General features: G+C 56.7%; 3 protein-coding genes across 10 annotated transcripts; 2 read left to right on the forward strand and 1 right to left on the reverse strand.

Annotated features, from left to right (window-relative positions):
- Window positions 1-43: 43 nt before the first annotated feature.
- STOML1 (stomatin like 1) lies at window positions 44-27,862 on the reverse strand. Of its 3 annotated transcripts, none has more exons than XM_009568896.2 (8): window positions 27,844-27,862; window positions 5,287-5,555; window positions 4,978-5,084; window positions 4,727-4,876; window positions 4,027-4,230; window positions 3,086-3,308; window positions 2,233-2,448; window positions 44-1,480 (listed from the first exon to the last, which is right to left on the reverse strand). In XM_009568896.2, the coding sequence occupies exons 2-8, from the start codon at window positions 5,432-5,434 to the stop codon at window positions 1,278-1,280; spliced, it is 1,251 nt and encodes a 416-aa protein (XP_009567191.2). In that variant the 5' UTR covers window positions 5,435-5,555; window positions 27,844-27,862; the 3' UTR covers window positions 44-1,277. The 3 variants fall into 3 exon arrangements, with proteins under 3 accessions (XP_009567191.2, XP_053933369.1, XP_053933370.1); XM_054077394.1 differs by having other exon boundaries at window positions 2,233-2,451; XM_054077395.1 differs by lacking the exon at window positions 27,844-27,862 and adding an exon at window positions 6,132-6,153 and having other exon boundaries at window positions 2,233-2,451.
- Window positions 5,452-15,893, forward strand: LOC104066311 (protein PML). 6 transcript variants are annotated; one of them, XM_054077384.1, is made up of 10 exons: window positions 5,452-6,059; window positions 7,186-7,291; window positions 8,093-8,660; window positions 9,111-9,688; window positions 10,109-10,161; window positions 10,491-10,571; window positions 10,666-10,876; window positions 11,730-11,818; window positions 14,495-14,660; window positions 14,760-15,893. In XM_054077384.1, the coding sequence occupies exons 2-10, from the start codon at window positions 7,240-7,242 to the stop codon at window positions 15,332-15,334; spliced, it is 2,373 nt and encodes a 790-aa protein (XP_053933359.1). In that variant the 5' UTR covers window positions 5,452-6,059; window positions 7,186-7,239; the 3' UTR covers window positions 15,335-15,893. The 6 variants fall into 6 exon arrangements, with proteins under 6 accessions (XP_053933359.1, XP_053933362.1, XP_053933363.1 ...); XM_054077387.1 differs by having other exon boundaries at window positions 11,766-11,818; XM_054077388.1 differs by having other exon boundaries at window positions 11,769-11,818.
- ISLR2 (immunoglobulin superfamily containing leucine rich repeat 2) lies at window positions 20,563-23,461 on the forward strand. Its single transcript, XM_054077392.1, has 2 exons — window positions 20,563-20,827; window positions 21,337-23,461. Exon 2 carries the CDS (start codon window positions 21,347-21,349, stop codon window positions 23,444-23,446), a length of 2,100 nt encoding a protein of 699 aa, XP_053933367.1. The 5' UTR covers window positions 20,563-20,827; window positions 21,337-21,346; the 3' UTR covers window positions 23,447-23,461.
- Window positions 27,863-27,962: the final 100 nt, after the last annotated feature.

Here is a 27,962-nt window from a genome sequence, read left to right on the forward strand (position 1 = left end):
GCACCTCCTGTGCAAGGACAGGCTGAGAGAGTTGGGGTTCTTCAGCCTGGAGAAGAGAAGGCTCTGGGGAGACCTTAGAGCAGCTTCCAGTACTGAAAGGGGCTCCAGGAAAGCTGGGGAGGGGCTCTGGATCAGGGAGTGCAGGGACAGAACGAGGAGAGACGGCTTTAATTTGGAAAGGGAAAGATTTAGATTAGATATTATGAAGAAATTCTTCATGATTAAGCTGGTGAGGCCCTGGCCCAGGTTGCCCAGAGCAGTGGTGGCTGCCCCATCCCTGGAGGTGTTCAAGGCCAGGTTGGATGGGGCTTTGACCAACTGGATCCAGTGGGAGGTGTCCCTGCTGTTGGCAGGAGGGTGGAACTGGATGGGCTTTAAGGTCCCTTCCAACCCAACCTATTCTATGATGTGGTGAGATGGAGTCCCACCACACAGCCTCTTTGACTGGCAGCAGATCCCTCGCCAGAATGTGGTGCCTTTACAAAGCACCCTGGGATCCCCTGGGGAAACTGAGGCACCGAGTGATGCAGCCCCGTCTGCCTGCAGATCATCAGCCCATCACTGCCTAAGCGCAATGCTTTTATTGTCCGTTGAGAGCTGATACAAAGGAAGCTTACAAAATAAATATCTCTATATGCCTATTTACAGTCCACACACTCCTCACGGACAAACCTCACAGCACGCATGCAAGAGCACTTTGAAGCACAAATTAGCACAAGCACTTATTACAAACCTCTCTGTTGGGATGGCCCAAGCACCTCCAGGCAGATTGTTGCCCAAAATCACTCCTGCTCCTTCCCAGCAAAGGATAGGCTGCAGCATCCATCAGCAGGGCCACGTTGGACCCCAATCCCAACCCTGTTGGTGGCATCGCAGTCTGGCCCAGCCCACCCTCATGCCCTGCTTCAGCTGCCCACGCTGCCCCACCACATTACTGCCGTCCTTGGCCAGTGTCCCCAGACTCTTCACACAATCTGCTCAGCTCATGCCCCTTCAAGTCCAAGACGCTCAGCCATGAAGCCCATTGTAAGGGCAGCAGGACATGGGTTTGTGCCCTGGCATACTGGCCAAAGGACCTGGAAGTCAACTGGCCCATGCTGAGGTGCCAACAGGTTCCCATCCCTGCTCAGATCTTCACCCAACTCGTGCAGCCTACACGGGAAGAGCAGCAGAACCTCCAGCAAGGCAAGGCCGCCACCACACAACACCCCAATATGTCCCTCCTTTCACATACCTACAGAGACACGTGCACACAGACACCCCCCCACACACATGCTCTATCTATCTTGCTTCATCGCCTTGATGAGCTCCTCCAGCTTCAAGGCAAGGTGCAGGTCGCCTTTCACCTGCAGTTTCCCACTCATGTAGGCACTCAAGGGGCGCAGGTCACCCAAGAAGAGGTCCTGCAGGTCTTTCTCTGCCACCTCCAGAATGACGTCAGGGCTTCTCTTGGGCACACCACGGCCAGCCCACCCGCTGCCTGTAGAACACAATGGATGGGAGAAGGAGAAACAGTGAGCTTCAGTAACCCGCCTTGCTAACTGGTGTTTGCCCTACTGTTTCACATACATTGAGTTGGGTCAGACGACAGACAAGGGACCAGCAGGGGGATTTTGGAGACAGGAGTCCTTACTCCTTATGGAGATAGACTTCTCTTGTTTTGCTCCACCAACGTGCTCTTACAGCAGTCAACCTCCATCCAAAGCTTGTCCTACTTTTGCTATAGTGTGCTGGTTTGGGCTGAGAAAGAGTTCATTTTCTACATATTGTGGGTCCACCACTCAACATTCCCCGCTCCTTTTTCCCCCCAGCTTCTTATTGATAAGCATGAGGGCATATGGTGTGGAAGATCCCTTTGGTCATTGAGGTGAGCTGTCACGGCTTTGTTCCCTTCTAAGCTTCTTGTGCACCCCCAGCTTCCTCACTGATGGGCGGTGTCAGAAGCAGAAAAGGTCTTGACTCTGTGCCAATGCTGTCTTTCTGAAGAAAAATTCATGGTTTTAACTCAAAACAAATTGTACTTTGGACTTCAAGAAAGCATGAACTCAAGGCCATGGCTACCAAACTGCAGTGCTCGGCTGATGGAGCCTTGGGTGCCTTCCATGGAACAACCAAACTGGCTTGGTTTGGGACCCTCTACCACCAAGCTTGGTGGGTTTCAGAGCATGCAAAAAGGGCACGGGCACAGGACACCCTCCCTTCTCTGACACAACACCACCAAAGAGCACTGACCTGAGGAGAGGTCGATGAAGTAGGTGCTCCGGGTGCCGCTAGGCAGGGTGATGTCAACCTGGTAGGATGCCCCCACCTGTCTGACCAGGGCCTCGGAGAGGACAGACTCCACTGCTGAGAGCAGCTCGTCCACACTGGTCTTCCTCTGGGCACTGCTGGCAGGGGTAAGGAGGGGAGCAGTGGGAGGCTCCACCTCATTCACTGTCTCCACACTGTCTGCTGAGGACAAAGAGACAGAAACAAGTTGAGGGGACACCTTCAGGTGGAGAACTTCGCTAGTGTGCGTGGATCCACCAAAAAAAGATCTCCAGAGCAGAGAAACCCACTTATCCAACAAGTTTTGAGAGAAACAAGAAGAGGACAACACGGTTTTGTCAGTTCCTACTGCCTGCTCCTCTGTCTGCCATGGGTCGCTTTTCGTCTGCTACCAGGAGGTAGAAGATAATCTTCAAAAGAAATAGCAAGGCATAAATTAGTGCAGGGTTTCTGGAAAAAAACAATTCCACGTTGCCCTCAGATGTGACTCTCTTGGCAAGCTCAAGCCCTTCCCTATGTTTGCCTGATGGAAACACTGAGGTCTGTGATGGTCTTGAGTCCAGGCTCCTGCAGATCTGCTCCTGCCCTCCCCAGTCCCATCTCCAATGTCTTGTTAGAAAGGTTGTGTTGTGTCACATGCTGTACAGAGCTGTGCCCTTAGTGGACTGAGCTCCTGCCCCCACCAACCTGTTTGTGCTGTGCTCATAGGAGTGTGGCATTTCCTGGACTTTGACTCTTCTGTCAAACAGTCAGCTGACAGGAGGTGACCTTTTATCTTTCTCACCCAGTAGAGAAGCAGTGGTGCTGGGTTGGTTACCTGCCTCTGGAGCACCAGTCCCGCTGCCTGCCAGAGCCAAGGTGTTGCTGAAGAAATGGGCAGCCAGCTGCTGAATGGTGCCATCCAGCCCCTCCAGCCCAGGCGGCATGGTGGCCAGAGGGCCCACCAGGTTCTCCCGGGGTGGCTGCAGCACAGCCTCCATGCTCAGCTCCACACGGTCCACCTCCAGGCCCCAGGACTTGGTCATGTCATTAATCTCCAGCTGCACAGCCAGGAAGAAAGGGAGAGATGTTGGCAGCCCAGGCAGAGCTGGGTATGGCCATGAAGATCACCCACCACAGCAACCCTACCATGGGCATTCCCGTAGATTATACATTTTTTTCTATCCACCATCTTTAAATGCAGGGTGTTGAACCAGGCTTAATAGTCCCATCTACTTCAAGTTGTCCACTCTCATGTTCAAGCCTGCTCACCCTGTTGCTCTCCTCGCTTGGAGGAGTTTGGGACAGGGAAAACAGCTCTGTCTTGTTCCCCTTTCTGTAGCTTCCTCCCAGGATGGCCCCTTTCCTCGCTCTCCCCTGGGCACTGTGGCCTGGTGTGGTGCTCCACCACGCAGCATATCTGATGTCCAAACTGCTCCAGACACGCCAGAGACACCAGTACATCCTCCAGACTCCTTTTATATACCCCCTTATTCAACCCACAAGCTCTTGGCCTGGCCTAAGTCTTTTGCGGGCACTAGTTATTGCCCCTCTGTGTGGCCAAAGCCCCTTTAGATAAGCCACAGAAGGTCCAGAGAACCACAGGCTAAAGGCATCTGTTCTACCACGTCTTCCTACTGCCCCCCCACCTCCCTTGGCCAGATCCATGGCTAGATGGACTTTCAGCTACTACAGCTTTCCCTTACTATTATGTCCACACCAGGAGCCCAAGGGTTAGGAAGTCTGTGGGGCTCTGCACAGGGCTGGGGCAGTCCTCACCAGCAGTTGCTCCCCGATCCTCAGCTTCTCCACCTGGATCTCACGGAAACTCTTCTTCATCAAGGTCTTGGTCATAGCGTTCTGCGCTGTCATCCGAGTAGCCGCAATGAGGTCCTTCACCATCATGACGGACAACACGGGGTCCCACACTCGGAACTGGACGTCAGCACCCATGGAGATGATTGCCCCATCCTTGGAAGTCAGCTGGGGCAGAGGGGAGTCAGGATCTCTCCCTGCCTTCACCCCATGGCCCAACCCTTGTGCATAGACCCTGGTAGCAAAGGCATTAATTTCTTTCCCAGCTGGCAATCAGTCCTAGATCTCTTTATTAAGAGGGTTATTAGAGACAAAACTAATCCAAATAATGAAATTTGGGTTTGTCTGAATGGTGAGGCCAGTTTCCAACATGGGGCTGTTACTGAAAGACATCTGGGAAGGTTAGGGATTGATGGCTTTGAGATGCCTCCAGCTGGGAACGTGTATTGAACAAGGTGTGCAAAGTCAAGAGGAGCTTTTCAGCCACAGGCAGGTGAGGATTCAGTTCACAGTACCAGCTACAACCCCCTTGCCTCACCATAAGAATGGAGGAACCGAAAGTTAGGTCCATGCGTGCCACCAAGGGTCAGCCCATCCCAAAAAACTTCTGCTGGATATGTCAGAGATGTCTCTCCATCTTGCCCTGAGGTCCAAGGCAGCTCACCTTGCAGGGGGGCACATTGAAGGCCCTCGTCCTCAGATCCACTCGCTGCCAGTGATCAATGAAGGGCAGTAGCAGGACCATGCCAGGTCCCTGTGGTGCCCGGATACGTCCCAGGCGGAAGATAATCATTCGTTCGTAGGTGGGCACAATCTGGAACAGGAAGCAATGGGACCAGGAACAGCCAGGAACAGTGCCCTCCCCCCACTGAGGATGGGTTGCCATCCCACTCCCCACCTGCTTTCCTCTCTTACCTTCAAGGCAAACCATCCTGAGATGGGGAAGGTGGCAACCATCAGCAAGAAGACCAAGGAGGTGATAATCCCATGGCAGATCCAGGACAGCCAGCTCTGGGAGGAGTCTGCAGGGGCATGAAATGGGGAATGCACCTTCTCCAAAGCCCTTTTCCCTGCCTGTAAACCCTCATCCAAACCTCTTCCAACCATGCACCCTGCACCCCGGAGAAGCCAGCAGCATGGGGGGCACCGAGCCAGCACAAGACCCTGCAGCAAAAGTGGCAATAGAGAGGAAGGCAGCAGCTTTCCTCTAAGGTTGGGACTCACCTGCAGTATTCCCAGCTGGCCCCAGAGGGTCTTGCTTGGATCCAAAGGAGAAGAAGTCCTTCTGGGCACCATAAAGCCCAATGCTGGACTGCTGGAAGCGGTCAAAGTCTCCCAAGGGAAGGGCTTGGTATCCCGACCGGCTGAACATGGTGCTGGTGCCTTGCACGAGGCCCCGCTCCTGGTGCTCCTCTAAGCGTGGCTCCCCGTTACAGCCACCTCTGTGGCCAGCATGGTTTCTGCCTGGCCCGATCCAACGTCCCTGCCCTGACCTGCAACAGGAGAGACGCCGGAGAAGAGCTGATGAGCCCTGCTGTTGTCACGGAGGAATCACATCCTTCAGGAGGGTTCCTTGCTGGGGTCACCCCCAGGTTGAGGGGCTGAGGGCTTCACATCTTCCCAGCGACCCTCTGGGCAGGAGTTGAGCCGGGAAATGAAAGCTGTGGCCAAGCAGCCGCCCTCCGCTTCGCACCCCCTTGGAGGTGGGAGATAACCCCCGGGGTGTCCTCAGCCACCAGCTGTGGGGAGCGTGGGCCGCAGCGAGGATGCTGCAGCAGTGAAGGAAGGAGCTGGTGATGCTTCCTGGTCCGCTGTCATGTGGCTGCTGACGGCACAGGGACGAAACGGCTCACGGTTCACGGCTCGGTGAGTTTTTCCGGAGAGGCCTTCCTTGCCCGCGAACTGCTCCACCAGCCACGGGGAGGACTAGGTCCTCCATCACACATTCACCTTGGGGGCTCCGGAGGGTCCCCCAACCCCACAGGGAATCAGGGGAGGTATTTTTCCCAGCAATTCCTGCTCTGGTAGAGCCTTCTCACCACGACAAAGCTCCCCCTCCATCAGCTCACCAGCCTGCAAAGGGTGGCGGAGGCCAATGAGGCAGCCTGGAGCAGAGCTGCCGAGGATGGGGGTGGCAGTAGGGCAGGTTTAGAGCCCCCCTGGCTGATACAGTGGCTGAGACGCTGCTCCAGACGCAGCATCAGCCTTTGCAGCTCAGCCGGCAACTAGACATTCCCCTCAGCACAGCTCGGGGGTCTGATCTAGCAGCTGAAGCTGAGCTTTGCCACCCGAAGCCCTGAGTACCAGCATCCCCACCCTGGTGCCCGAATCCCCCCAGTGCCTGCGTTCATCCCCGGTGCCTGCATCCTACTCCGGTGCCCTCATCTCCTCTCGCTGCTTGCATCCCCCTCTCGCTGCCTGCAGCGCATCTCCCTTGCTGCCCGCATTGCCTCTCGCTACCCACATCCCCCTCGCTCCCCGCATCCCCCCCCTCGCTGCCCGCATCCCCTCTCGCTCCCCGCATCCCCCTCGGTGCCTGCATCCCCTCTCGCTGCCCGCATCCCTCTCGCTGCCCGCATCCCCCCTCTCCCCGCATCCGCCTCTCGCTCCCCAATCCCCTCTTGCTGCCCGCATCCCCTCTCGCTCCCCGCATCCCCCTCGCTCCCCACATCCCCTCTCGCTCCCCGCATCCTCCCCTCGCTCCCCGCATCCCCCTCGCTCCCCGCATCCCTCTGGCTCCCCGCATCCCTCTGGCTCCCCGCATCCCCCCCTCGCTCCCCAATCCCCTCTTGCTGCCCGCATCCCCCTCGCTCCCCGCATCCCCCTCGCTCCCCGCATCCCTCTCGCTGCCCGCATCCCCCCTTGTTCCCCGCATCCCCCCCTCGCTCCCCAATCCCCTCTCGCTCCCCACATCCCCCCCTCGCTGCCCGCATCCCCCTCGCTCCCCGCATCCCCTCTTGCTGCCCGCATCCCCCTCGCTGCCCGCATCCCCCTCCTCCCCGAATTTTCCTCCGCCCCCCGCAGTGCCGGGGGAGGGAAGGCAGGAGCAGGCAGGGCAGAGAGTGCCCCCACCTGCCCTCTTCTCCTTCCTCCCAGCAGCTCCTCCTCTTCTCCTCCTCCCAGACTCTTCGGGAAAACGAAACTCGCGGGTGAACGCTGCTCTAAGCCGTCGCTCGAATGCCCGACAGCCCCACCGCCCCCCGGCCGCCCGGCCCCGCCCCCCCAGCAGGTAACACGGTGGGGGGGGGGTCCCCCCGCTTTTCTAGAGGGGGAAGGTGGCACAGGGAGGGGGCACAGCCTCACCCAGGATCCCCCAAAGGGAGCTGCGGGGATCGCCTGCTTGGAGAGGGTGAGGTCGTTATATTTTTAGCGCGCAAAATGATTGCAGAGGGGAAATAAGGTGATAAGGGGGGGTTGGGGGGGGTGTCCCTACTTTATTTAGGGTCCCCTGCCTGCTCTGCCGGGCTGGGGTAGGGGGCAGAGGGGTTGGGAAGGGGACACCTCTGGGGACGGGGCCAGTGCCAGCATCCCAGAGCTGCCTGGGAGGCTTCGCAGGAACTGGGGGGACAACAGCCAGGCCCCCCGCTTCCCTCTCTCTTGCTCTCCCTTCTTGCAGAACAGGAAAAGGCAGAGTTGGAAAAGTGAAAGTAAAATGACTTGGTAGCTTTCATTCTCCGTCCTCCTAACTATGAAATCCAAAAGAAGAGGGAAGAGGTTGGGGACGGGAGAAGAGAGCCTCCAAGGGCCCCGCACTGAGGGTGGGATAGAGCACAACCCTTTGCAGCCAGCACAGAATTTCCCTGGGAGAGCACTCTTCACCTTGCCAGGGTACAGCCACCCAATCGTCTTTGCCAGAGGGATGGAGAGGAGCCGCTGGCCCAAATTTCAGCTCTGTTAACCCTTTCCTGCAGCAGGGTGGGTAAAGTGGGCTGCCCATGGGTGGCCTGAGTGGGGCCATGCGTGGGACTGAACCGCCTGTCCACTCCATCTCACGTACTCCAATGTGCTCTTTCCTCCACATCCCATCTAGACGGAGACACCACCAGTGCCCCCATGGAGACGAGACCCCAGCTGAGTACATCCCAGTGCTCCACTCCATCCCGTCTGTCCACAGTGGAGGATGACTTCCAGTTTGTCCTTTGTGAGGGATGCCAGCAGGAATTGCCCAATCTCAAGCTCCTCACCTGCCTTCACACCTTGTGCCTCAATTGCCTGAATGAGAACAAGCCCATTGGGCAGTGTCCCGTGTGCCGGACGGCCATCCCGCAGGCCAGCGGCATCCCCAACATGGAAAACCTGCTCTTCATCAACCTGCAGGCCAGACTTAAGGTCTACAAGAAGATCAGCAATGGCAGTGGCCCAAATTGCAGCCGGTGCCGGGGGGAACTGGCGGCATCATGGTGCTCTGAGTGCGAGGAGTTCCTCTGCACCAAGTGCTTTGAGGACCATCAGTGGTTCTTCAAGAAGAGGAACCACGAGGCCAAGAGGGTGGAGGAGCTTCGTGCTGAGTCAGCCCATCGGTTCTTAGAAGACACCAGAAAGTCCTGCAACCTCTTTTGCTCCACTCCTGGTCATGCCAGCCAGGGCCACATCTCCAGGTGAGAGTGGTGCCTTGTCCCTGGGTACCATCCTACACCAAGGGCTTTGGAGCTGCTGCTCCACGACCAACTCTGCCAGGAGGGCAGAGCCAAGAGGGTTTCATCACCTGCCTATGGAGAGGGACCACTACAACCCCAGTGAGACTCCAGGCAGGATAAGGGGCCAGTAGGTCCAAGGAAAGAGCGAGGGGAGTAGGAGTGTGATAAAGGGCCAGTACGTCTGAGGGGAGAGCAAGGGGAGCAAAGATGGGTTGAACACCCAACCTCATGCCCGTATTTATAGCCAGGAATGTGAAGCAAAGCCCTTTCCTGCCCCATGCCTCAATTTTCCCTCTTGTCAAACTCCTGAGCTGTCCCTTGGGGAGGGGGGAATCATGCCCAGTACAATGGAAATGCTCTTCTCCTACTACTTATGTACCAGCTTTGAAGGACACTCCCATTTCCTTCCAGCATCTACTGCAACAAGTGCGAGAAGGCGCTGTGCTGCATCTGCGCGCTGCTGGACAGCCAACACGGGTCCTTCTGCGACATCCGCAGCGAGACCCAGCGCAGGCAGGAGGAGCTGAGCACCATGGTCCAGGAGCTGAAGCAGAAGAGAAGCAGCTTTGAGGCCACCTACTCGGTGCTGCAGGATGAGGCTGCGCGGCTGGAGCAGGCACAGCGGGAGATGCGGGAGCTGATCCGGGAGCGTGTGGAGCATCTGGTGCAGCTGATCCGGCAGGAGGAAGAGGAGCTGCTGGTGCTGGTGGAGACGCAGCAGGAGCAGGGCCGGCAGGAGCTGGCAAGGGAGCTGCAGCACGTGGAGGGGATGCTGCGGCGGATGGAGGCGAGCGAGCGGCTGGTGGAGAAGATGAACCTCTATGCCACGGAGCAGGAGGTGATGGACATGCAGCCCTTCATCAAGAAGTCACTGGAGGACCTGCAGTGCCTGCAGCCAGTGACAGCTAGGGATCGACCACAGCCTGGGGACTTTCCCGAGTGCAGAGCCAGGCTGCAGGCACTGGTGGAACGTGTCACAGGGCACCCAGGTGAGGACTTGCCATGGGGATGGATCCAGCTTGGGCCAGCTCAGAAAGCCATCACCTATCTGTGAGTCCTGCAGGGCTCAGAACCATCTCCCTGCAGCAAAAGGAGCCCTGGTTCACTGTTGCAGGGTGCTTATTTCCACTGGGTCCAAGATTTGCTCCTTTGCTTATATGACCAGAACCCCTTTCTGCTCTCCCACCAATCTGAGAGGCTCTGGTGATGCCAATTTCTGGATCTCCAGAGGCTCCTAAACCCATTGGGCCATCCCAAACCAAAGGGCTGGGAAATGGGAAGGAGACCAGAGCTGCTCCTTCCTTGCTGCAGACGGTGGGCAGTTTTTTCCCAGCTCAGCTGCTGCACAGGCCAAGTGGGAGCTCCGGAGGCTCTGATTCAGGATTACAGCCCTGCTCTCTCTGTTGCAGGTATTAATTCCCAAGCTGTCCCCACAGCTGAGGTGGCCCTGGAGAACAATCTGGTGAGATGTTTGTGTTTCTTAACATTCACTGCTGGAGGGGGAGGGCTCCTGCATCAGCCAAAACATGGACCCCTGCTTCCTTTGACCTTTGCAAGCCTTTCCCGGGGTCTGCCTTCCCCTCCCCAGCCCATCACTCCCATTTCTTCATCAACAATAAACTCCCAGGCATGTTTCTGCCTGGGCAGAGAAGAACCTGCTTTGTAGCCATCATTTTCCATTACTCTGGTGGCTCCTACCCCGTCCTGCTTCTCTGCGCCTGCACCTTCATTATCCCTCATGATAACGAAGGATATTATTCACCCTAACCCTGCTCCATGCTTCTTCTGCAGCAAGAGGAGCCAGTCCAGCCTGAGAGCCAGACCGCCATGCCCACCTTCACCATCAGCCTCGCAGAGATGCACACGAGCCTGGTAAGAATGGCCCCAGCCAGGCAGGAGCCTTTGGGGACCAGGAGGTGCCACCCCAGCACCTTCCACCCGCCATGCCATGCTCTCCTCTCTCCAGGCTCCCCCTGCCACCACGTGGCTCAAGCGGTGTTTGCACAGCGTGGAAACAGGCAGCCAGATTTCACCCAAACTACTGAAGCTGGAGTGTGACGACATGCCAATCGACATTGATCCCAGTTCAGACCAGTGGGATGACAGAAGGGAGCCCAGCACCTCCACGCTGAGCCGGAACTGCAACAGCATCCCTGCCGCCAGAAGCTTCCCTACAGGTAGGGAGCGGGGACATGGCCTTTGCTGTTACCCCATCTTGACCAACGTCTCTTGGGGCAGACAGGCAGTGGGTGGGGGCTGGTTACCAGGGGGTAAATATAAGAGCAACGCTCAGGAGCGGTCGCGGATGCTCCATCCAGCTCCATGTGCTGTCTCTGAGGGAGCCAAAACCAAGCCTAGGCAAGAACACAGCAGCAGGGCAAGCGTGTAGAGAGACTCCCCTTCCTCCTGTGCCAGGAGCTCTGGATTTTTCTGGGGCAAAAAGCCTATAATTTTTACAAAAACATAGTTTCTTCCCCAAGCTTGCCCAGTCTGCGGCAGCATCCCACAATGAGAGGTCCTTGGTTCAGCTCTGCAAACAGGAGGGAGGGTGAAATGCATCTTCTGGAGAGGCTGGTGCAGGATCCATGGGGTGAACAGAATCATAGAAACGTTAGGTTGGAAGAGACTTCTAAGCTCATCCAATCCAACCATCAGTCTAACATCACCATGCCTACTAAAATATGTCCTGAAGTGTAGTGTCTACAGGTTTTTGAACCACTCCAAGGATGGAGACTCCACCACTGCCCTGGGCAGACTCTTCAAGTGCTCCATCACTCTTTCAGTAAAGAATTTTTCCTCCTATCTATTCTAAACCTCCCCTGGCACAACTTGAGGCCATTTCCTCTTGTTCCATTGCTCATTACTTGGGAGAAGCAGCAGTGGAGAGGTTGCCTCACCTTGGGTTGCATCTGAGAGCACCCAAGGGCAGGGTGGTTCGTGGTCCTGGTAGAATTGTTTGCATTCTGCTGCAAAAATTAGGAGATAAGAATGGTCTTCACATGGGAAAATTGGTGTGATCCGAACCCACAGTCTTGAAGCTTCAGCATCCTCCTGTTGCTTCCACAGAAGACATGGGCATCGTCATCTCCAGCTCAGAGGACAGTGAGGATGACGCAGTGGTGAGTGTAACACCAGACGTCCCTCGCTGCTGAGCCACATCGCAGGCAGAAGAGGCAGCTGTGCCCTATCATCTCTGGGGTGCCTTTCCCTTTCCTCCAGCCATGCTCAGACATGAGTCTTCTCCCTTCATAACATCAGCCAGAAACTTGCTTGCAGCTTTCTCTTCCCCTTTGGTTGCTTTGAAGTGCCAGGTCCTCTGGGCTAAGACTTTTGCCAGTATCTCCTCATATTCTGGAGCAGCCAGGGTCCTTTCTCACAGCCAGCAAACCCCACCTTGGTTTGCGCTGAGATGGGATCCCATACCAGCCGATCCCTCAAGATGACCCTTTCAGTCCTCTCCATCTCACCGCAAAGGTTATTGAGAATTAAAAAATAATCCATTTTCATATAAAAAATCAAATTTGTGAGTTGAATGTAGTATCTGTGCTTGGAGAGTTCATCAGTCCTGTGCCTATACAGACTGAGAAGCTCATGGGAGCCACCAGAGCAGGTAGGGACCAGCTGAGCATCCCCAAAGGGGCATTTCCAAGTGCCATTTCACAGCACCAGTGCCGCAACCCAGTGTGTTGAGACCAAATGGTCCTGGCTGAGGTGGTTAGATGAACCAAGGGCACGGGATCCCTGCTGAGCTGCCCCATCAACAGCACGAGCTGGGGGTCCCTTTGGAAACAGTGGTGAGCACAGCTGATTTGTAGTCAGGGGCCGGGGGGGCAGGGTGTAGGGGGTGTGATTTTCCAGTACTGGTTTAATTGGGGGGTTAACAACCCTTTTTCTTTTTGTATGGATGAATGAATTATTGCAGAAGCTCTTCTTACTCTTCAATAAAGCTGTTTCCTGATTAAACCCCAGCCTGCTGCTGTTTTCCTTATTCATTTTTTTCCCCTTTGCTGTTTCTCTTTGCTCTCCTGATTCATCTCTAATGGGAAAGGAAAAGAGTTGTGGCGCTACAACCCTGTTCCCATTCCCTGATAGAGGCAAAATATCTCAAGGCTGGGGCTCTGGGGGACATGAGTAGCCTGTAGTGAGAAATCCCTGTGGGAACCAGGTGTCTGTTGGTACAATGTGGATTTTGGGGTGTAGCAGAGGCACAGGCAGAAATAAAGAGAGATCCCAAGGATACGAACATCTCACTGATGGTCTGGTGCTGGGCACTAGAGAAGTGCAACCCTGAGAGATGGGAAATATTGGTTTAAAACCTGGGAAAGGGGAAAAAAATAGCAGCAGAGGGAGAAAATGTCTAGGTAGTGGGATGAGGCAGTGGGATGCAGCCCAGGGAAGCTGCAGCCTTCAGCAAGGGGAGAGCAAGAGCTGGGGACCTGCCTAGAGGCTCAGACAGCTTCTACAAGGAGATTATGGGGCTGAGGAAGATCCTTGTGGTGTCACCTGGGGATTATCATGCTGCGCGCACTGAGCTGAAGCCATAAGAGCAACCCTGGTGCCCAGCTCTAACCAGATCCATCACTCACAACCACTGTAGAGCTACAAGCGTGGGTCTCTCATGGGTGATTTTCCTCCCCCCCAAATCCTGCACATTTTCCCTCTCTGCTTAACCTTTCAATAAAACCCCTTTGCATAGAAACTCAACATGCTTGTTGCTGGTTTGGGTAACAAGAGCATCTGCGATCACATTTTTGTTGCCAAGTTTGGTTCATCTAACTCCCTTCAGGCCAGCTGGGTCACTCCAAGCGCAGATTGGTGAGGGGGACACAGGGCACTGCTACCACCCCACCATCCTTCTGTACTTCTTAGTCAGAGGGACCCTAAATGTCCTTCAAACACTTAATTTGAACCTGGCATTTAAGCAATCCCACATCCCCTCAGCTGGGGAGCGCTTGGTTTTGCTCACGTGCCTGCAGACATCCATTCAGCCACATTTCCATCTCTCCTGGTCTGCAGGTGAAGGTGCAGAGAGCTGGTACGGAGGGAGATGGATGTCCCATTGCTGCAGGGTGCACAGTCCAGGGGTGCAGGACTGTCACTAGGGGAAAGCCAGAGGAAAAGTGAGGTTGGAGCCTCTTGAATGCATTTGTCCTACTCTTCTAGTAGGGAGATGCACCCTGCGGGTGTCCATCCTTCCCAGGCCAGGCAGAAGATGTTTGCCGTGGCCGCTTTTACTCACCCTTGGGAAACATTGTGAATGGGCACAGGATTTGCTGAGCCCAGAGAGGCACCAGACCTCCTCCCAGCCCGATTCAGTCTCCTTTTCCTCTAGAGGCCAACCAGATCTTTAAGTCTAGCAGTATCTCCTCTGGTGAGGTTGCTCAGCCAGTTTTATGTTCCTGCATAAGCTGCACCCACATGAGATGCACATAAAGGGACAGCAAGTCCCCAAATGTGTGTGTGGTGTCCCTTTGGACCCAATGCCCTGCTTAGGATGGGCTGTGTACAGGGCTCTGCTCTTATTCACTTGGCCCCACCCATGCTGGGACCTCAGCCCAGATCCTGGTTTTGGGCTCTCAATGGGGCTTCCCACGTCCAGCCCACTCCTAAGAAACAATGCACACCCAGCCCATCCCTGGCAGTGATGGATCATCAGACCTTGTGGGTTTCACAGCACTGCACACAACCAAGTCCTTGGCCATTGCCAACAGTGCACCCAAGGATGCTCCTCATGCATTTCCAGCCAGGTCCAAGCAGGTAGATGAGATTGGGCCCCCTTTTCCACTCTCTTTCAGGCATCCACCAAGCCTCCGGACAGCAAGGAACCCTCCAGCCCAACATGGTCTGGGAGTGGCACCTCACCCTACCACAGCCACAGCCCTGTCATCCCTGCCAGCCCCAGGGATGATGGGTCGGATCTGAGCACCTTGGTATTCCTCAGCGTGACGGTTGACCAGAAAAGTGAGCATTGCCTTCCCGGGGCACGGAGAGCTTGGGAAGGGGGGGGCAGAGTGGGATAACCCCAGTGCTTACCCCAGCCCCATCCTCTCCCTTCCACAGCCCGGCGCATCACAGAGCTGGCAGCAGCCAACGGAGAGTACACCTTCAAGACACTGATTCAGACGCCCGAGTCGGTGCTGGCGCTGATGTCCCAAGGTTTCCCCATAGAGGTGGGGATACAGCACCTCATCTGGTATCTCTCCCGTCTCCCAAGGCCCATCCTCATCGTCTATAACTTCTGGGCACTGGAGCTGCCCGCTCTCTTTAAAGCCCTGGATGACACAGGCAAGAAAGTGCACTTCTGCCACCTTGTGGGTGGTTATGTGGATATGTTGTCCTTGATCAAAGAAAAGCTGCCCGGGGCCCCTTCCTACAAGCTGAAGAACCTGCTAAAAAGGCACCTGCAGCAGCAGTTCAACGAGGGCAGCGCCCTGGCCACAGCCAAGGCTTTGCAGAATCTTTGGGAAGCCCTGGAACTCCCTGCCCAAGCTGACGCGAGAACGATGCTCACCCACTGCAACCTGCAGAGCTACACCATGCTGCAGCCCTTGGTGCAGGAGAAGCTGCTCTCCAGGAGGATGGCCAAGATCCTAGCCCAGCGCAACCTCATCCTGTGGGAGCTGGAAGAGGCATGAGCGCAACCGTAGGGTGAACTGGGCTGGCTGGGGCTCAGACTAACCATGCCAGGGATGCAGGGATGCTCCTCAGGGATGTGGGGATGCGCGTCAGGGATGTGCACCAGGGATGCAGGGATGCTTCTCAGGGACGTGCAGCAGGGATGCCGTTAGCAGCAGCAAACAGGACTCATAGACCCTCTGTCCTTCCAGCATGGGACTTAAGAGGTCCAGGACCCTGGATCAGCTCTCAGAGGGGGAAGAAATCATCCAATCTAATTAATATCTTTATGAAACGAATTACACAGCACAGCGTAATTTGTTAGGGTGTCTCCACCCCTCCTCTGCCCAGCCAGGCGAGAGAGGAGATACTCAGAGCGCTGTTTGCTCTGCCCAGGCAGCAGCAGGTACCTTGTTCCCCCCAAGCCCCTGGAGCCTGGATGCCACCCCGGTGCCAGGCGGAGGGTGCTGGCGGTGTCCCCAAGCCGACGAGGCAGTGCAGGACACGCACCACCAGGTGTCCTCTGTGTACAGCCGGTTCCTCTGCTTCTGCACACCCGGTCGTGCACAAACACACACACACACACTCACGCATCCCTGGAATCCATTCGTGGTCCCTCCTGTACCGGGGAGGTACTGCGACCATCACCGAGGCGTCTGGTCTGCAGTATCTGGCACAGAGGATGAGGGGGATGAAGAGGTCCTCTGGGTGGGTGAAGGCCGGAGAAGACAGGCTAGAAAGGGATGTGGTGAAGGTCTCCTCTCCCAAGAGGATGCAGTGGGAGCTGCCACACTTGGAAAACTGGAGGGAGACGGGGAAGAAGCATGACCCTCATCTTCTGGGAACCCCTGGGAATAAGCAGCAGCCTGGACAGGGTTGTGAATTATTAGAGCTGGATCTTGGTCAGTGAAGCAGGAGCAGGCAAGGGAGCTGCCTTCCCTGGGCATGAAAGTCCTGCTGCCATCAGGACAGATCCCACCCCACACAGCACTTTACAGGGAGCGAAGGATCCCAAAGGAGCTCCACACAGGGCTTGTGACCACATTCAGACGATGCCATCTCATTCAGCCAGGGGGATGCTTTGGTGTGTAATACAGGGTTGTGGTGCAGGGGGAAGCCACTACAAGGGGCGCAGCCAGAGGAGAGCAGACCCCATCTGTCTGATGTCACCGACCTCATCTAAGTCTTGTAAAACAATAGCGGAGTCAATGGGCTGCAGGAGCCAGATTAGCTATTTCTTTGCCCTGAGCTGCTATAAAGCTCATTCATCCGGCTAGAAAAGGGTTTGTCACTATGCCATGAGCAGAGCAGCATCCGACAAACCCCAGCCCTGGAAAAAAAGGGCTGCAGCTAAGGTACCCCTGCAGGGTAGGGCATCCCTAAAGGTCCCACCAGCTTCCATCTCCAACATGCAGCTTCTACACAGTCACAGGATGGTACAGACCCACTTGGACCTCACTTCCACCCACAACCACCCCATGAAGCCACCTCCTTCCCCCCCATCCGGACAAGACAGAGGTGCAAGGAAATAACAGAGTCCATCTGGCTTTTTTTTTTTCAGGACAATAAATCACTGAATTAAGCAAATGCCCTGAAATGATATATAATATGATGATTGGCTGTTATTAATAATGCATTGCTCAATCTAAACCATTCATAAAACGACTCCCTGTTAGCCTGGAGCAAAGTGCTTTGGGACTCAGGAGGAGGAGGAGGAGGGAGTGGAAGGCAAGAAGAAGCAGTATAAATCCTTTCTGTTTATGAAAATGGATTTCTTCCCTCAACAATCACGCAAAACTAATTAGAGCCAAAGGGCCGGTTCCTCTGCATTTGATTACGCCCTGTGAGATCACCGAGGTTGGCTGGCCAGGGAGGCTGGAAGTCCAAGGCGGAGGAGGATTTGTCTCAGGGAGCCCAAGAAAGTTGAGCTGGATTGCATTCCTAATAAAAACATCAGTCTGCTAACACCTGAACAGGTTTGCGTCCCGTGGATCAGCAAGAGAAAGAACTGGAGGGGTCAGAAGTCTTAAATGTAAGCAACGAGGGAAAACTGAAGGAAATATTTTCTGCATGAAAGGAGACATGACATTGCCTCTGGCCAGCCAGATCCTGGAGCCGGGATGATCCCAGGGTGATGGCTCAACACACTCACCTGATTTTTGGAAGAGATGTCTCGAGACTTAGAGCTGGAGAAGCCAGAAGAACCCAAACTGGAGTCTTGCCCTTCTCCTTAAATAGGCAATGCCCCTGAGCAGCCTGGTGAGGAGGGCTCCTCCCTCAGACATCAGCTGGAGATGAATGGTGTAAATCAGCAGCCCCTCATTGAGCACAGTGGTGATTCCTCAGCTGGGAGGCTGCCCTCATTTATACCAGTGGGAGATGTGTCCCTAGAGCTGCAATGGGCAACACCACCTGTGGACCTGGCCCTCAGTCCAGCTTCTACTTTTCCCATGTTCAAGAGCACTTTGAAACTTAGGGTGCCTGGGACTGAGACAGGAGTGGTGTGAGAAGTAGAGGTTGACACCTTCAGAGCCCGTTCATCCATCCATCCATCCATCCATCCATCCATCCATCCATCCATCCACCTATCCATCCATCCACCTACCCACACCTCCAGCCTCCACCATCCTCTCATGGAGACCTCATCTGAGGGGGTCGAAAAGCCACCACAAAGCACTGCTGTTACTCCCTAAACTCATCCCGTGGGAGACTCGGGCACAAGTGGTGACACAAAGCCCGCACATGGTGTTCAAAGGGTATGAATGGAGAGGTGTATGGATGGCGTAGCCCACGCCATGCTGCTTCACGCTACAATGCCCTCCCAAGTGCCTGGGTCAGGGTCTGGCCCTCTAGAACACGAGGAGCAGCGCGTTATTTATCCTGCCACACAAACCTCATCCCCTGACCCATTTCTAGCACAACACGCTGCCTCCAATGCTCCTGAAACGCTGCCACCGTATCTAGGACACATGGGATTCTTCCTGTTCCATGATGAATGAAAGCATCTTGGGAAGAGCTCAGCATAGTGTGATGGAAAGCAGCCAAGCCAGAAAGCAAGCATCTTCATGGCCATGTCCTTGTGGCATTTTAACCTACTTTCTTGTTCCTCAAAGCAACTTTGCAATTTTGCAGCCCCGCGTCTCCCAGCAGAGCTCTGCAACCAAGTCCCAGCCACGGATCAACACCATCAAGGGCTGACCCATGGTCCCACAGCCCCACGGCGATGTGGGGAGCCTGGGACATGCACAAACCTGCATCAAGGGATGAGGAGAAGTGTGGGTACCCATCTGCCTCCTTGAAGACACTGAGCCCCAAGGTGCTGTCCCATTGACAGTGGGACTCCCTGCAGTGAAGCTTGGGAGAAGCTGGGAGCCTGTGGGCGTTCAGATAGTGAGCAAAATAGAGGGAAAAAAATGCTTATGAGACACAACTCCAAATGCCTGATGCCGTAATTCCCTGAGCTGCAAATTGCTAGTGCTTGGGGAAGTGTCACGGTAAGGGTGAGGGCATGCTTGGGCGACCAGCCAGCTGCTGGGATGGAAAGGGAGTGAGTCATGGCTCAGCCCCAAGGATGCTGAGAGCACCACGATGCTTCAAACTCCTCTCCAGCAGGGAGGGAGACATGGAAGCCCTGCCCTGCAGGATTTGAAGTGATGTGCCCCTCCTACCCGACCCCTCTGTGGACCCCTGTAGCTCTGCGAAGCGAAGCAGCCTTGTCCATCTGCTTGGGACAGTCCCCTGGACCATGCCCAAGGCTTTTCTGGGAGATGTCAGTTTGAGCTGTGCCAGGGAGCGTGGTGACAGCCGTGGTGTAGGTGGGCACGATGCAACACTCAGATAGCATTCGTTCACTCGCGTGGAAACAAGGTGGATTTGGTGGCCACACATCACCCAAGCACCTCGCCCACCCTGTGGGAGTCAACCACCCATCAGCCCTCAGATTGTAGAGCTGAAGGGAAACTGAGGCACGACTCAGGCCAACCACTTTGATCTAGGTAGTCCCCGGGGACTGGGCATCAGGCTGGGAGGGTTTGGACACAACTCCTGGCAGGGATGAAGCTCTTGGACTTGGCATCAAGGCTCAAACCTGGCATTTTGCCCTCAAGCAGCTTCCCGTCTCAGCTTCTCCAGCCATCACTTCCCTTCCTCTCTCTTTCTCCTGCTTCTCGTCCTTGGGAAGAACACGCCCATCCCCGTGGCCTCGAGGCGGGGATGCTGAGCCGGGTTCCCCCCCGCGGGAGAGGTGACCGGGCTTTTACTCTGCCTGCGAGCAAGCAGGGAGGCTCAGAGACCTCCTCCCCCCTCACCCCAAGACCCCCGGAGCCCTCCCCGGCGCTGCAGGGCAGCAGCTCTGGGCGGGACCGCTGGCTGTCGCGACAGAGCAGTGTCGGGGACACTGAAGGGATCGGACCCTCCCGAGCCCTTCGGGAGCCCGCCCTGCCCCCCGCCCCGGCAGAGCCCCCCGGAGCAGCGGCCGGTGGGGCGGGGATGCAGGGATGCTGGGGGGATAAAGGGGGGGAGGCAGGAATCGATCCTGCTCACAAAATCAATGGCTTCTGGGGTTTCTCTTGGAGGGGGGAAGCGAGGAGCAGCGCTGGGGGTGGGTGGAAGGGAGAACAGACCCCTACGTCGAGGCGAAACGGCGGAGGGGAGAGGGAGCTCCTGGTTATCACGCCTTTCCACGGGGTTGAAACCTCCAGGAGGAAGAGGAGGGAGAGCGGCCCCGTCCCGGGTACCCCCAGCACCCCCCGTGCCCCTCTCCTTCCCGAGTCCCCTCTTTGCATTCCCTGACCGCCGCGCAGCACCGCACACCGCCCCCGCCTCACAACCACCGCATCCCCCGGGCACGGCCGGTACCGGGGGGGCTGCCAGCGGCCCGAGACGCGGTCGCCCCACCGAAAGCCCTTCCCAAAGGGCTGCGGCCCCGCATTGTCCCGGGAGGATGCGGGGAGCCGTGTCCCTGCCCCGACGGCATCCCGGGGGGGGGCAGCGGGGGAGGCGGCCGGGAGGGAAAACGGGGAGCAAAGGGGGGCTGAATTCACGGCTGCCGCCCGGTGCGCTCGAGTTGTACTCGTTGCTTTACGGGGAGGGCGTTTATGATGGGTATTTTTTTGGAAGGGGGGGGGTCGCCGTGCCCGCCCCGGGCTCCGTCCCCGGCGGAGGCTGAAGAGCGGCGGCGGTGGGTGGGCGATGGGATGGGAAAGGGGTGGCGAGGAGGGAGGGGGCAGCCGTGCGGAGGTGGGGGGGGAGGCTGGCAGAAATGCTAATTCCTCCCTTCGCTCTCGTCTCGGCAGCCCAGTGCCCGTACGGCCCCGCTCCGGCTCGCAGCTCAGCCCGGAGAGGTGCGGGGGGACGGCGGAGGGGTCCCCCCTCTTCTCCTCACCGCGCCCCTCACCGTCGCGTCCTGGCGGAGGCTCCTCCGTGCCAAGGGGACGGGGCTCCGGAGGAGGATGCGGAGGACCGGTAACGGAGAGGAGAAAGGCTGCGTGTTGCTTAACGCCACTTAGGAGCGGGTAAGGTGCGGGGTCACCCCCGGTGCGGTGACTCGGGGGGGAGGAGGGAGGGAGAGTGATTAAGGAGGGCTCAGGGGGTAGAGGAAAATAGGGAAAGAGAAAACTAGGGAGGGATGGAGAAGGGAGAGGGAAAAGTAGGGAGAGGAAGAGGAAAAAAAGGCTGGAAGGAGAAAGAAGAAAATAAAAGCAAAAGAAATAATAGAGGGGGGCGAAGAAAAATTAAAGCAGAGAAGAAAGAAAACGAGATTTAATTTCTTTTTGGGAGGAGAAAAAGGGCAAACAAGAAAAGAAAAAGAGAGTGAGAAGGGCGGGGAAAGCAGAGGGGAAAGGGAGGAAAACGAGGGAGAGGAAGGGAAGGGAGAAGAGAAGGAGCGAGGGGTGAGGGAGCAGCAGCGGAGGGGGGGGACCGGGCACAGACAATGAGGTGCGTCCCCACCACCGCCTCTCACCGGGCTGGGAGTGGGGTGGGGAGAGGAGGAGGGAGACCTGAGAGCCCCTTGTGTCCCTAGGCAGGGGGAGATGGCCCCGCTGCTGTCCCTGTGGCTGGTGGCCCTGCTCGGCATGGCCCGGGCGTGCCCCGAGCCCTGCGCTTGCGTGGACAAGTACGCCCACCAGTTCGCCGACTGCGCCTACAAGGATCTTCAAGTGGTGCCCACAGGGTTGCCCTCCAACGTGACCACCCTCAGCCTCTCGGCCAACAAGATCACCTCACTGCAGCGCCGTTCCTTTGTGGAGGTGACCCAGGTCACCTCCCTCTGGCTGGCACACAACGAGATCCGCTCCATCGAGCCCGGTACCTTCGCCATCCTGGTGCAGTTGAAAAATCTCGACATCAGCCACAACCAGATCATAGACTTCCCATGGCAGGACCTCTACAACCTCAGCGCTCTCCAGCTGCTCAAGATGAACAATAACCACATGGCTCTGGTGCCTCAGGGGGCTTTCCACACCCTGAAGGACCTCCGGTCTCTGCGTATCAACAATAACAAGTTTACTACCCTTGCAGAGGGTATCTTCGACTCGCTTAGTTCCCTTTCCCACCTGCAGATCTACAACAACCCCTTCAATTGCTCCTGCAAGCTCCAGTGGTTGAAGAAGTGGATGGACAGCACGCTCATCTCCATCCCTGAGAAGGACTCCATCACTTGTGCCCTCCCGGAGCAGCTCCGAGGAGTGCCAGTAGGGAAGATGCCAGACGTGCAGTGCACCTCACCTACCGTGCAGCTCACCTATTATCCCAACCTGGATACCACGGAGCTCTTTGATGGCTTCACCCTGACACTACACTGTGCCGTGACGGGCACCCCACCCCCTGAAGTGAGCTGGAAGATCCGCACCTCCAACCAAATTCTGGAGCTCAATGGGAACCCCAAGGAAAGTGCTGGCAAGGATCTTCCCAAACAGGACGCGGAGCGCTTCTTGGTCTTCAAGAACGGCACATTGTTGATTCCTCACCTGAGCAAGAGGGAAGAAGGCACCTACACCTGCCTGGCCACCAATGAAATGGGGAGCAACAAGACCTCAGTCAATGTGGCTGTGGCAGGCACACAGAAATACCCACTGCAGCCCGGGAGGGACCCAATGGGGGGTAAAGTACAGCTAGGTGACAAGAAGCCTGGGGCCAAGGGAGCAAAGAACAGTGTGCTCATGCCAGATGAGAGAAACAAACCCCTCGGTCCCACCCGGCAGAGCCAACCATCCTTGGTAGCTGGAACAGAGTCCACAGGAGATGAGCAAGTCCCTTTCCAACACCCTCCTTTTGAGAAGAAGTGTGGCTCCACACAAACCAGCAAGTACATTTCCAACCATGCTTTCAACCAGAGTGGTGACTTCAAGCAGCACACGTTCGACCTGGGAGTGATCGCTTTAGATGTGTCGGAGCGTGATGCTCGGGTGCAGCTCACTCCCACCTACCTGCAGCCTGAAAAGGTCCACCTCAGGATGCTCTACCTGTGCCAAGAGAGAGACCAGGGCCACGCCTTGGTCCAGTGGTCCAAGATTGAGGAAGGGGTGAACTCATACTGGTTCCAGGGCTTGAACCCTGGCACCAACTACTCTGTGTGTCTCACCTACCTGGGGGAGGACTGCCAGGTCCAAGTGGTCTTCACCACAAAAAAAGAAATCCCGTCACTCATCATCATTGTGGTTGTGAGTATCTTCTTACTGCTGCTGGCCACCTTACCCCTGATGGGGGCCACATGGTGCCATCTCCTCTCCAAATACCATGGGAAGACTTACAAGCTCATCATGAAAGCCCAGAATCCTGACCAGATGGAGAAGCACATGGCTGCTGACTTTGACCCTCGTGTCTCCTACTTGGAGTCCGAGAAGAACTACAACCCCAGCGAGGTGGGAGAGGTGGATGTGGAGGAAGAAGAAGATGAGGAGGAGGACGACGATGAAGGAGGCAGGCAGAGGAGGAGGAGAGAAGCTGAAGGGGCTCCGGAGCTGGAGCGAGAAGGGAGCGTGGCAGCCAGCTCCATGGCAGAGTCGCAGTCCAAAGCCAATGGTGAGGAGTTTGAGGTCCGTTCTGAGTACAGTGACAAGCTGCCGCTGGGCGCCGAGGCCGTCACCATCTCCCAAGAGATCAACGGCAACTACCGGCAGCGCCCCCGCTGAGCCTCCCCGCACCCCCACACCCCCAAATCCCGGTCCCCACCTCCCCCTGCCCTCCTCCTCCCGGGGAACCGCTGCTGCTTTTCCTCCGAGGAAAGACCGAAGCATCCTCATCGACGCCTGCCTGACCTTCCTCCTCCTCCTCCTCTCCCCTCAGGCAGCAGGTCCCTGGGGAAGGGACTTCGCCCCGGGGATGCTCGATGCGTGGAGGGATGCTTCTCCCACGATTTCGTTTCTGTTTTGGGTACCTGCAGCCCTCGCTCCCGGCTCGGCGGCAACATCGCAACGACTCCCGGTCCCCCGCCCGCCTCTCCCTTCCACCCTTCCTATATTTTCTTCCCCTTAAAGGATAAAAACGAAATTAAGAGAAAAAATGGGTAAAAGAAAACAACCCGGTATCCCAAAACCTTTTTTTTTTTTTTTCCCTTTCTGGAAATGTTTCTGTCCCCGGCGGGTCCCCGCCGCTCCTCCGTCCCCGGTAAGTCCCCTCCGCTCTCCGGTCCGGTCCTGTCGCTCCCCAGTCCGGCCCCGCCGAGCCCCGGTGTGAATCCCGCCGCAGCCCGGTGTGGTCCCCACCGCTACTCGGCGTCATCCTTCCCGCTCCCCGCCGCACCCTGGTGGGTCCCTGCCGCGCTCGATCCGGTCCCCGCTGCTCCCCGGTGGGTGCCCATCGCGCTACGGTGCAACCCTATCTTTCCCGGTCCGTGCCGGGTCTCCCTGATGCCATCCTATCCTCGTTTCCCGGTGCGTGCCGGGGCTCCCCGGTGCCTTCCTATGCTCGTTTCCCAGTGGGTGCCGGGGATCCCTGGTGCGATCCCATCCCCGTTGCGCGGTGGGTGCCGAGGCTCCCCGGTGCCTTCCTATCCTCGTTTCCCGGTGGGTGCCGGTGATCCCGGGTGCGATCCCATCCCCTTTGCCCGGTGTGTGCCAGGGAGACCCGGTCCTCGCCACTCCCTGGCGGTGCTCTCCGGTTCCCAGGTGGGTGGCAGAGATCCCTGATGCGATCTCCTCCCCGTTGCCCGTGAGTGCGCATACGATGCCCTCTCCGTTGCCTGGTGGGTGCCAGAGCTGCCCGCCGCGATCCCATCCCCGTTGCTCAGTGGGTGCCGGGACTCCGCTGTCCCTGCCACTCCCTGGCGGTGCTCTCCTTTGCCCGGTGGGTGCCAGAGGTCCCCAGTGCGATCCTTCCTCCCTTGCCCGGTGGGTGCCAGAGCTCCCCGGTGCGATCCCCTCCCTGCTGCCCGGTGGGTGCCGGAGCTCCTTGATTCTGCCTTTTCCCCGCGGTACTCCCCGTTTCCCGGTGGGTGCCGGGGTTCCTCTCCGCTGCCGGTGCGAGCCCCGCTGCCGCCCGGTGAGTTCCGCCCCCCCGGTGCTCTCCCCGCGGCGCCGTTCAGCACCCGGCGGGGCTGGACAGCTCCGCGCCCCCCGCCCGCTGCCCGGGATGGCGGGGGAGGGCCGACCCCCCCCCCCCCAAGCCCCGGTTCCATCCCGCCCCCCCCGGCCCGGCGGGGCCCCTCGATGTGTGTTGGGTAGAGTAGCCTTGTAGCCAAGTGTCTGTGCCGTAGATGAGCCCGTGCTGCTGGCGGGCGGGGGGGGCCAGGCCCCGGGAGGCGAGGGGTCGCCGCCGTCACCCCCTCCCCTGCCCGCCAGCCCCGGGGCTGGCGAGAGCCGCGGGCGCCTTTCTGCGAGCTTCTGTCTGTGAAAGAGTCAATAAAAGGGATTGAAAGTGGAGCCTGGTCTGTGCTTGATGGGGACGAGGGGGAGGTTGCGCCTGGTACCCTCAACGGTGCCTCCGGGCTCTACAGCCCGGTACAGCCCTCGATACAGCCCGGTACGGCCCCCAGTACAGACCTCGATACAGTCCGGTACAGCCCCCGGTATAGCCTGGTACAGCCCCAAATACAGCCACCAGTACAACCCAGTACAGACCCCAGTAAAACCCACTACAGCCTGGTACAGCCACCAGTACAGCCCAGTACAACCCAGTACAGCCCCTGGTACAACCCACTACAGGTCGGTACTGCCCCTGGTACAACTCGGTACAGCCCAGTACAGCCACCAGTACAGCCTAGTATAGCCCCTGTTACAGCCCAGTACAGCTCCAGGTACAACCTCCAGTATAGCCCGGCACAGCCAAGGGGACCCTGAGGCCTGAGGAGGTGGGAGACAGCACAGACACCTCACTGCAGCTGCAGGCAAAGCACACACACACGCTCTAAATACCTGTATTTCTACCCATGCACCATGCATGCATGCAGCGTATATGTTCTATTTCTGTATATGCGTATTATAGATAATTCACACACATACTATCTATAGATGTACACAGCCTATACAGACACATCTATGCCGCATACGCTCATTTTATATGTGTATATACACCGTGTATACGCAGAAGTCATCGCTATATGCACACGCATTACGTATGTACTCAGTCTATGCACACAAAATAAATACCTCTAAGCATAAAAACGTAGTGACCCAAATATATTACAGACACACTCTATAAACTCACTATGTAGGAAAATACAAACCGTCCTTTCTCCCAGCACACACACACTCTCTACACACATATTGGCACTCAGACACGATGCATGCATAGGCAGCAAGAATATATACAGTATGTACATACAATTTACATAAGCTCTGTGTGTCTATGCACACACAATATATAAGCTCAAGATGTGTACAAGGACACGTTAAATACCCACACTATCCATGAATACGCACGTTCTTTCTCTGTGCACTCATACACCCAACGCTTTTTCCCTATACTCATCCTACATGTACATCCATTACTTTATTCCTGGCACCGTGGCGCCCCACAGAGCATGCCAGGGATGCTGGGGGGCAGTGGTTAGGGTCACCCTGTTTCCCAAGAAACCAGGGGTGTTAAGAAGGTGCCCAATGTATTTCCACCCCCTCCCTATCTCAGTCGGGTGCACTCTTCTCCTGCTGATTTAAGCCCACAATTACACAGTGAAGATTTAAAGCTGCCTTTGATTGTTTTTCTTATCTGGTGGCTACAAAGCCACATGCCCTCCTAGTGTCTCTCCTTGAGAAGAGGCATCCCCACTGTTGTGTGGGGACAGTCACCCACCCACCAGCACCCACCGAAGCCCCTCACCCTTCCCAAATTCAGCCCCGTCTTCCCCCACGTAAACATTTCTCCATCCTCCCAAGGAAAGGGTTTCTATTTTAAGTCCAGCCTCTGCATCTTTCTCCTGCGGCAAGGAGTGCGGAGAGGGGGGTGGGAGGCAGACAAAGCAGGTCAGCAAGCGAAGAGGCGGTGGGCAGGGAGTGTCCACCCAAATCCCGGGAATATGATGCTCTGCTGCAGCAGCCCAGGTGTTTGCTCCAGCTTTGAAAACGCCGTGCCAAGCAGAGACTCCCTCTTGTAGACAAATCTCCCTCTGTGGATACACTTATAATTGAGTTTCATGCTTAGAAACATATAAGGAATAGAAAAAGAACAATCATTTCTGCCTCCATTTAATTAGAGAGTAATAGATTTCCCTGCCTAACGCATCTACAGGGAATCTCCTCGTGATGAGCTACTACTGATGCTGGATTACTCGGAGATTTGCTCCTTTTCAGGAGGGCAAAACATTAGCATCAGGCACCCACAGGCACAAGCAGGAGTCACGGATGGAGCTCTGCGTCTTCCCACTCGCTCCATGTCCAGCGGGGGCTGGAAAGGGTTTCTCCTGGAAAGGGTTAAAGCATTCCAGCAGGGTGGCTCAGCCCCTCCTAAGGCATTAACCCTTCTGCAGGGCCCCTCACCAGCCTGAGGCATTGAGTAGATGGTGAAATGCTTGTGCCCACCAGGCCTGGTTGTCACACACTTAAAGTTGTCACCTAAACTGCAGGAAGGTGTCTGGCACCCTTTGCTCACGCTGCCCCAGAATAAAGAAGCTTTCATCTCCTCTCCTATTCTCAGATTATTTCTTAGCCCAGGTGAAAAAAAAATCAAGGGAAAACAGCATTGCCATGTCCCCCCATGGTATGGTCACCACCAGCATCGCAGCCCTCACCTGCTGAAGGGGCTGTGCATCGGTGGGGTCACACACGGCGCCTGGGGTCTCCAGAGAAGTGGTCAGAGCAGCATCTTTCATCTGGTCCATGGGTGCGAGTGGGCAGAATTAGTCCTGGTCCTTTGCAGCCACCCCTGCTCTGCGTTCTCTTCGGTTCAGAGCCCCCAAACCCTTGTAGACAGGCTGTGAAGATGTTCAGGAGCCAGGGGGGGAGGGCTGGTGGGCCACCCACCTCCAGCCTGCCCTGTGCCAGGGTGATGGGCAACACCAATATGAACACACAGGTGGTCAGGAAGCAACCTCCATGCCGCCCCTGTCCATAAGAGCCTCACACCCCAAAGGGGCAGAGATAATTCCCACAAATACCTTGCAATGCAGGTCCTGTCCCGGGGTGGAGAAAATCCCTGCTCCCAGCTGCCTCGCTCAGCCTGCATGTCCCACAGCAGCCACGCTGCGAGGCCGCCCGATGAACTGCTCTAGATCCA

Source organism: Cuculus canorus, chromosome 12, assembly GCF_017976375.1.
Source record: "Cuculus canorus isolate bCucCan1 chromosome 12, bCucCan1.pri, whole genome shotgun sequence".
In the NCBI taxonomy this organism is placed as follows: domain Eukaryota; kingdom Metazoa; phylum Chordata; class Aves; order Cuculiformes; family Cuculidae; genus Cuculus; species Cuculus canorus.

What these genes read in the sequence shown, in the direction of transcription:
- LOC104066311 (XM_054077384.1), top strand. Translation starts at nt 7,240, where the DNA reads ATGCCCGACAGCCCCACCGCCCCCCGGCCGCCCGGCCCCGCCCCCCCA. An exon ending in CAGAGATGCACACGAGCCTG is followed by an intron (nt 10,572 to 10,665) that starts GTAAGAATGGCC and finishes TCCTCTCTCCAG; the next exon opens with GCTCCCCCTGCCACCACGTG. An exon ending in CGTGACGGTTGACCAGAAAA is followed by an intron (nt 14,661 to 14,759) that starts GTGAGCATTGCC and finishes TCCCTTCCACAG; the next exon opens with CCCGGCGCATCACAGAGCTG.
- STOML1 (XM_054077394.1), bottom strand. Translation starts at nt 5,434, where the DNA reads ATGTTCAGCCGGTCGGGATACCAAGCCCTTCCCTTGGGAGACTTTGAC. An exon ending in GCCAGCTGGGAATACTGCAG is followed by an intron (nt 5,085 to 5,286) that starts GTGAGTCCCAAC and finishes ATGCCCCTGCAG; the next exon opens with ACTCCTCCCAGAGCTGGCTG. An exon ending in GACTGGTGCTCCAGAGGCAG is followed by an intron (nt 2,452 to 3,085) that starts GTAACCAACCCA and finishes CTTTGTCCTCAG; the next exon opens with CAGACAGTGTGGAGACAGTG.
- ISLR2 (XM_054077392.1), top strand. Translation starts at nt 21,347, where the DNA reads ATGGCCCCGCTGCTGTCCCTGTGGCTGGTGGCCCTGCTCGGCATGGCC.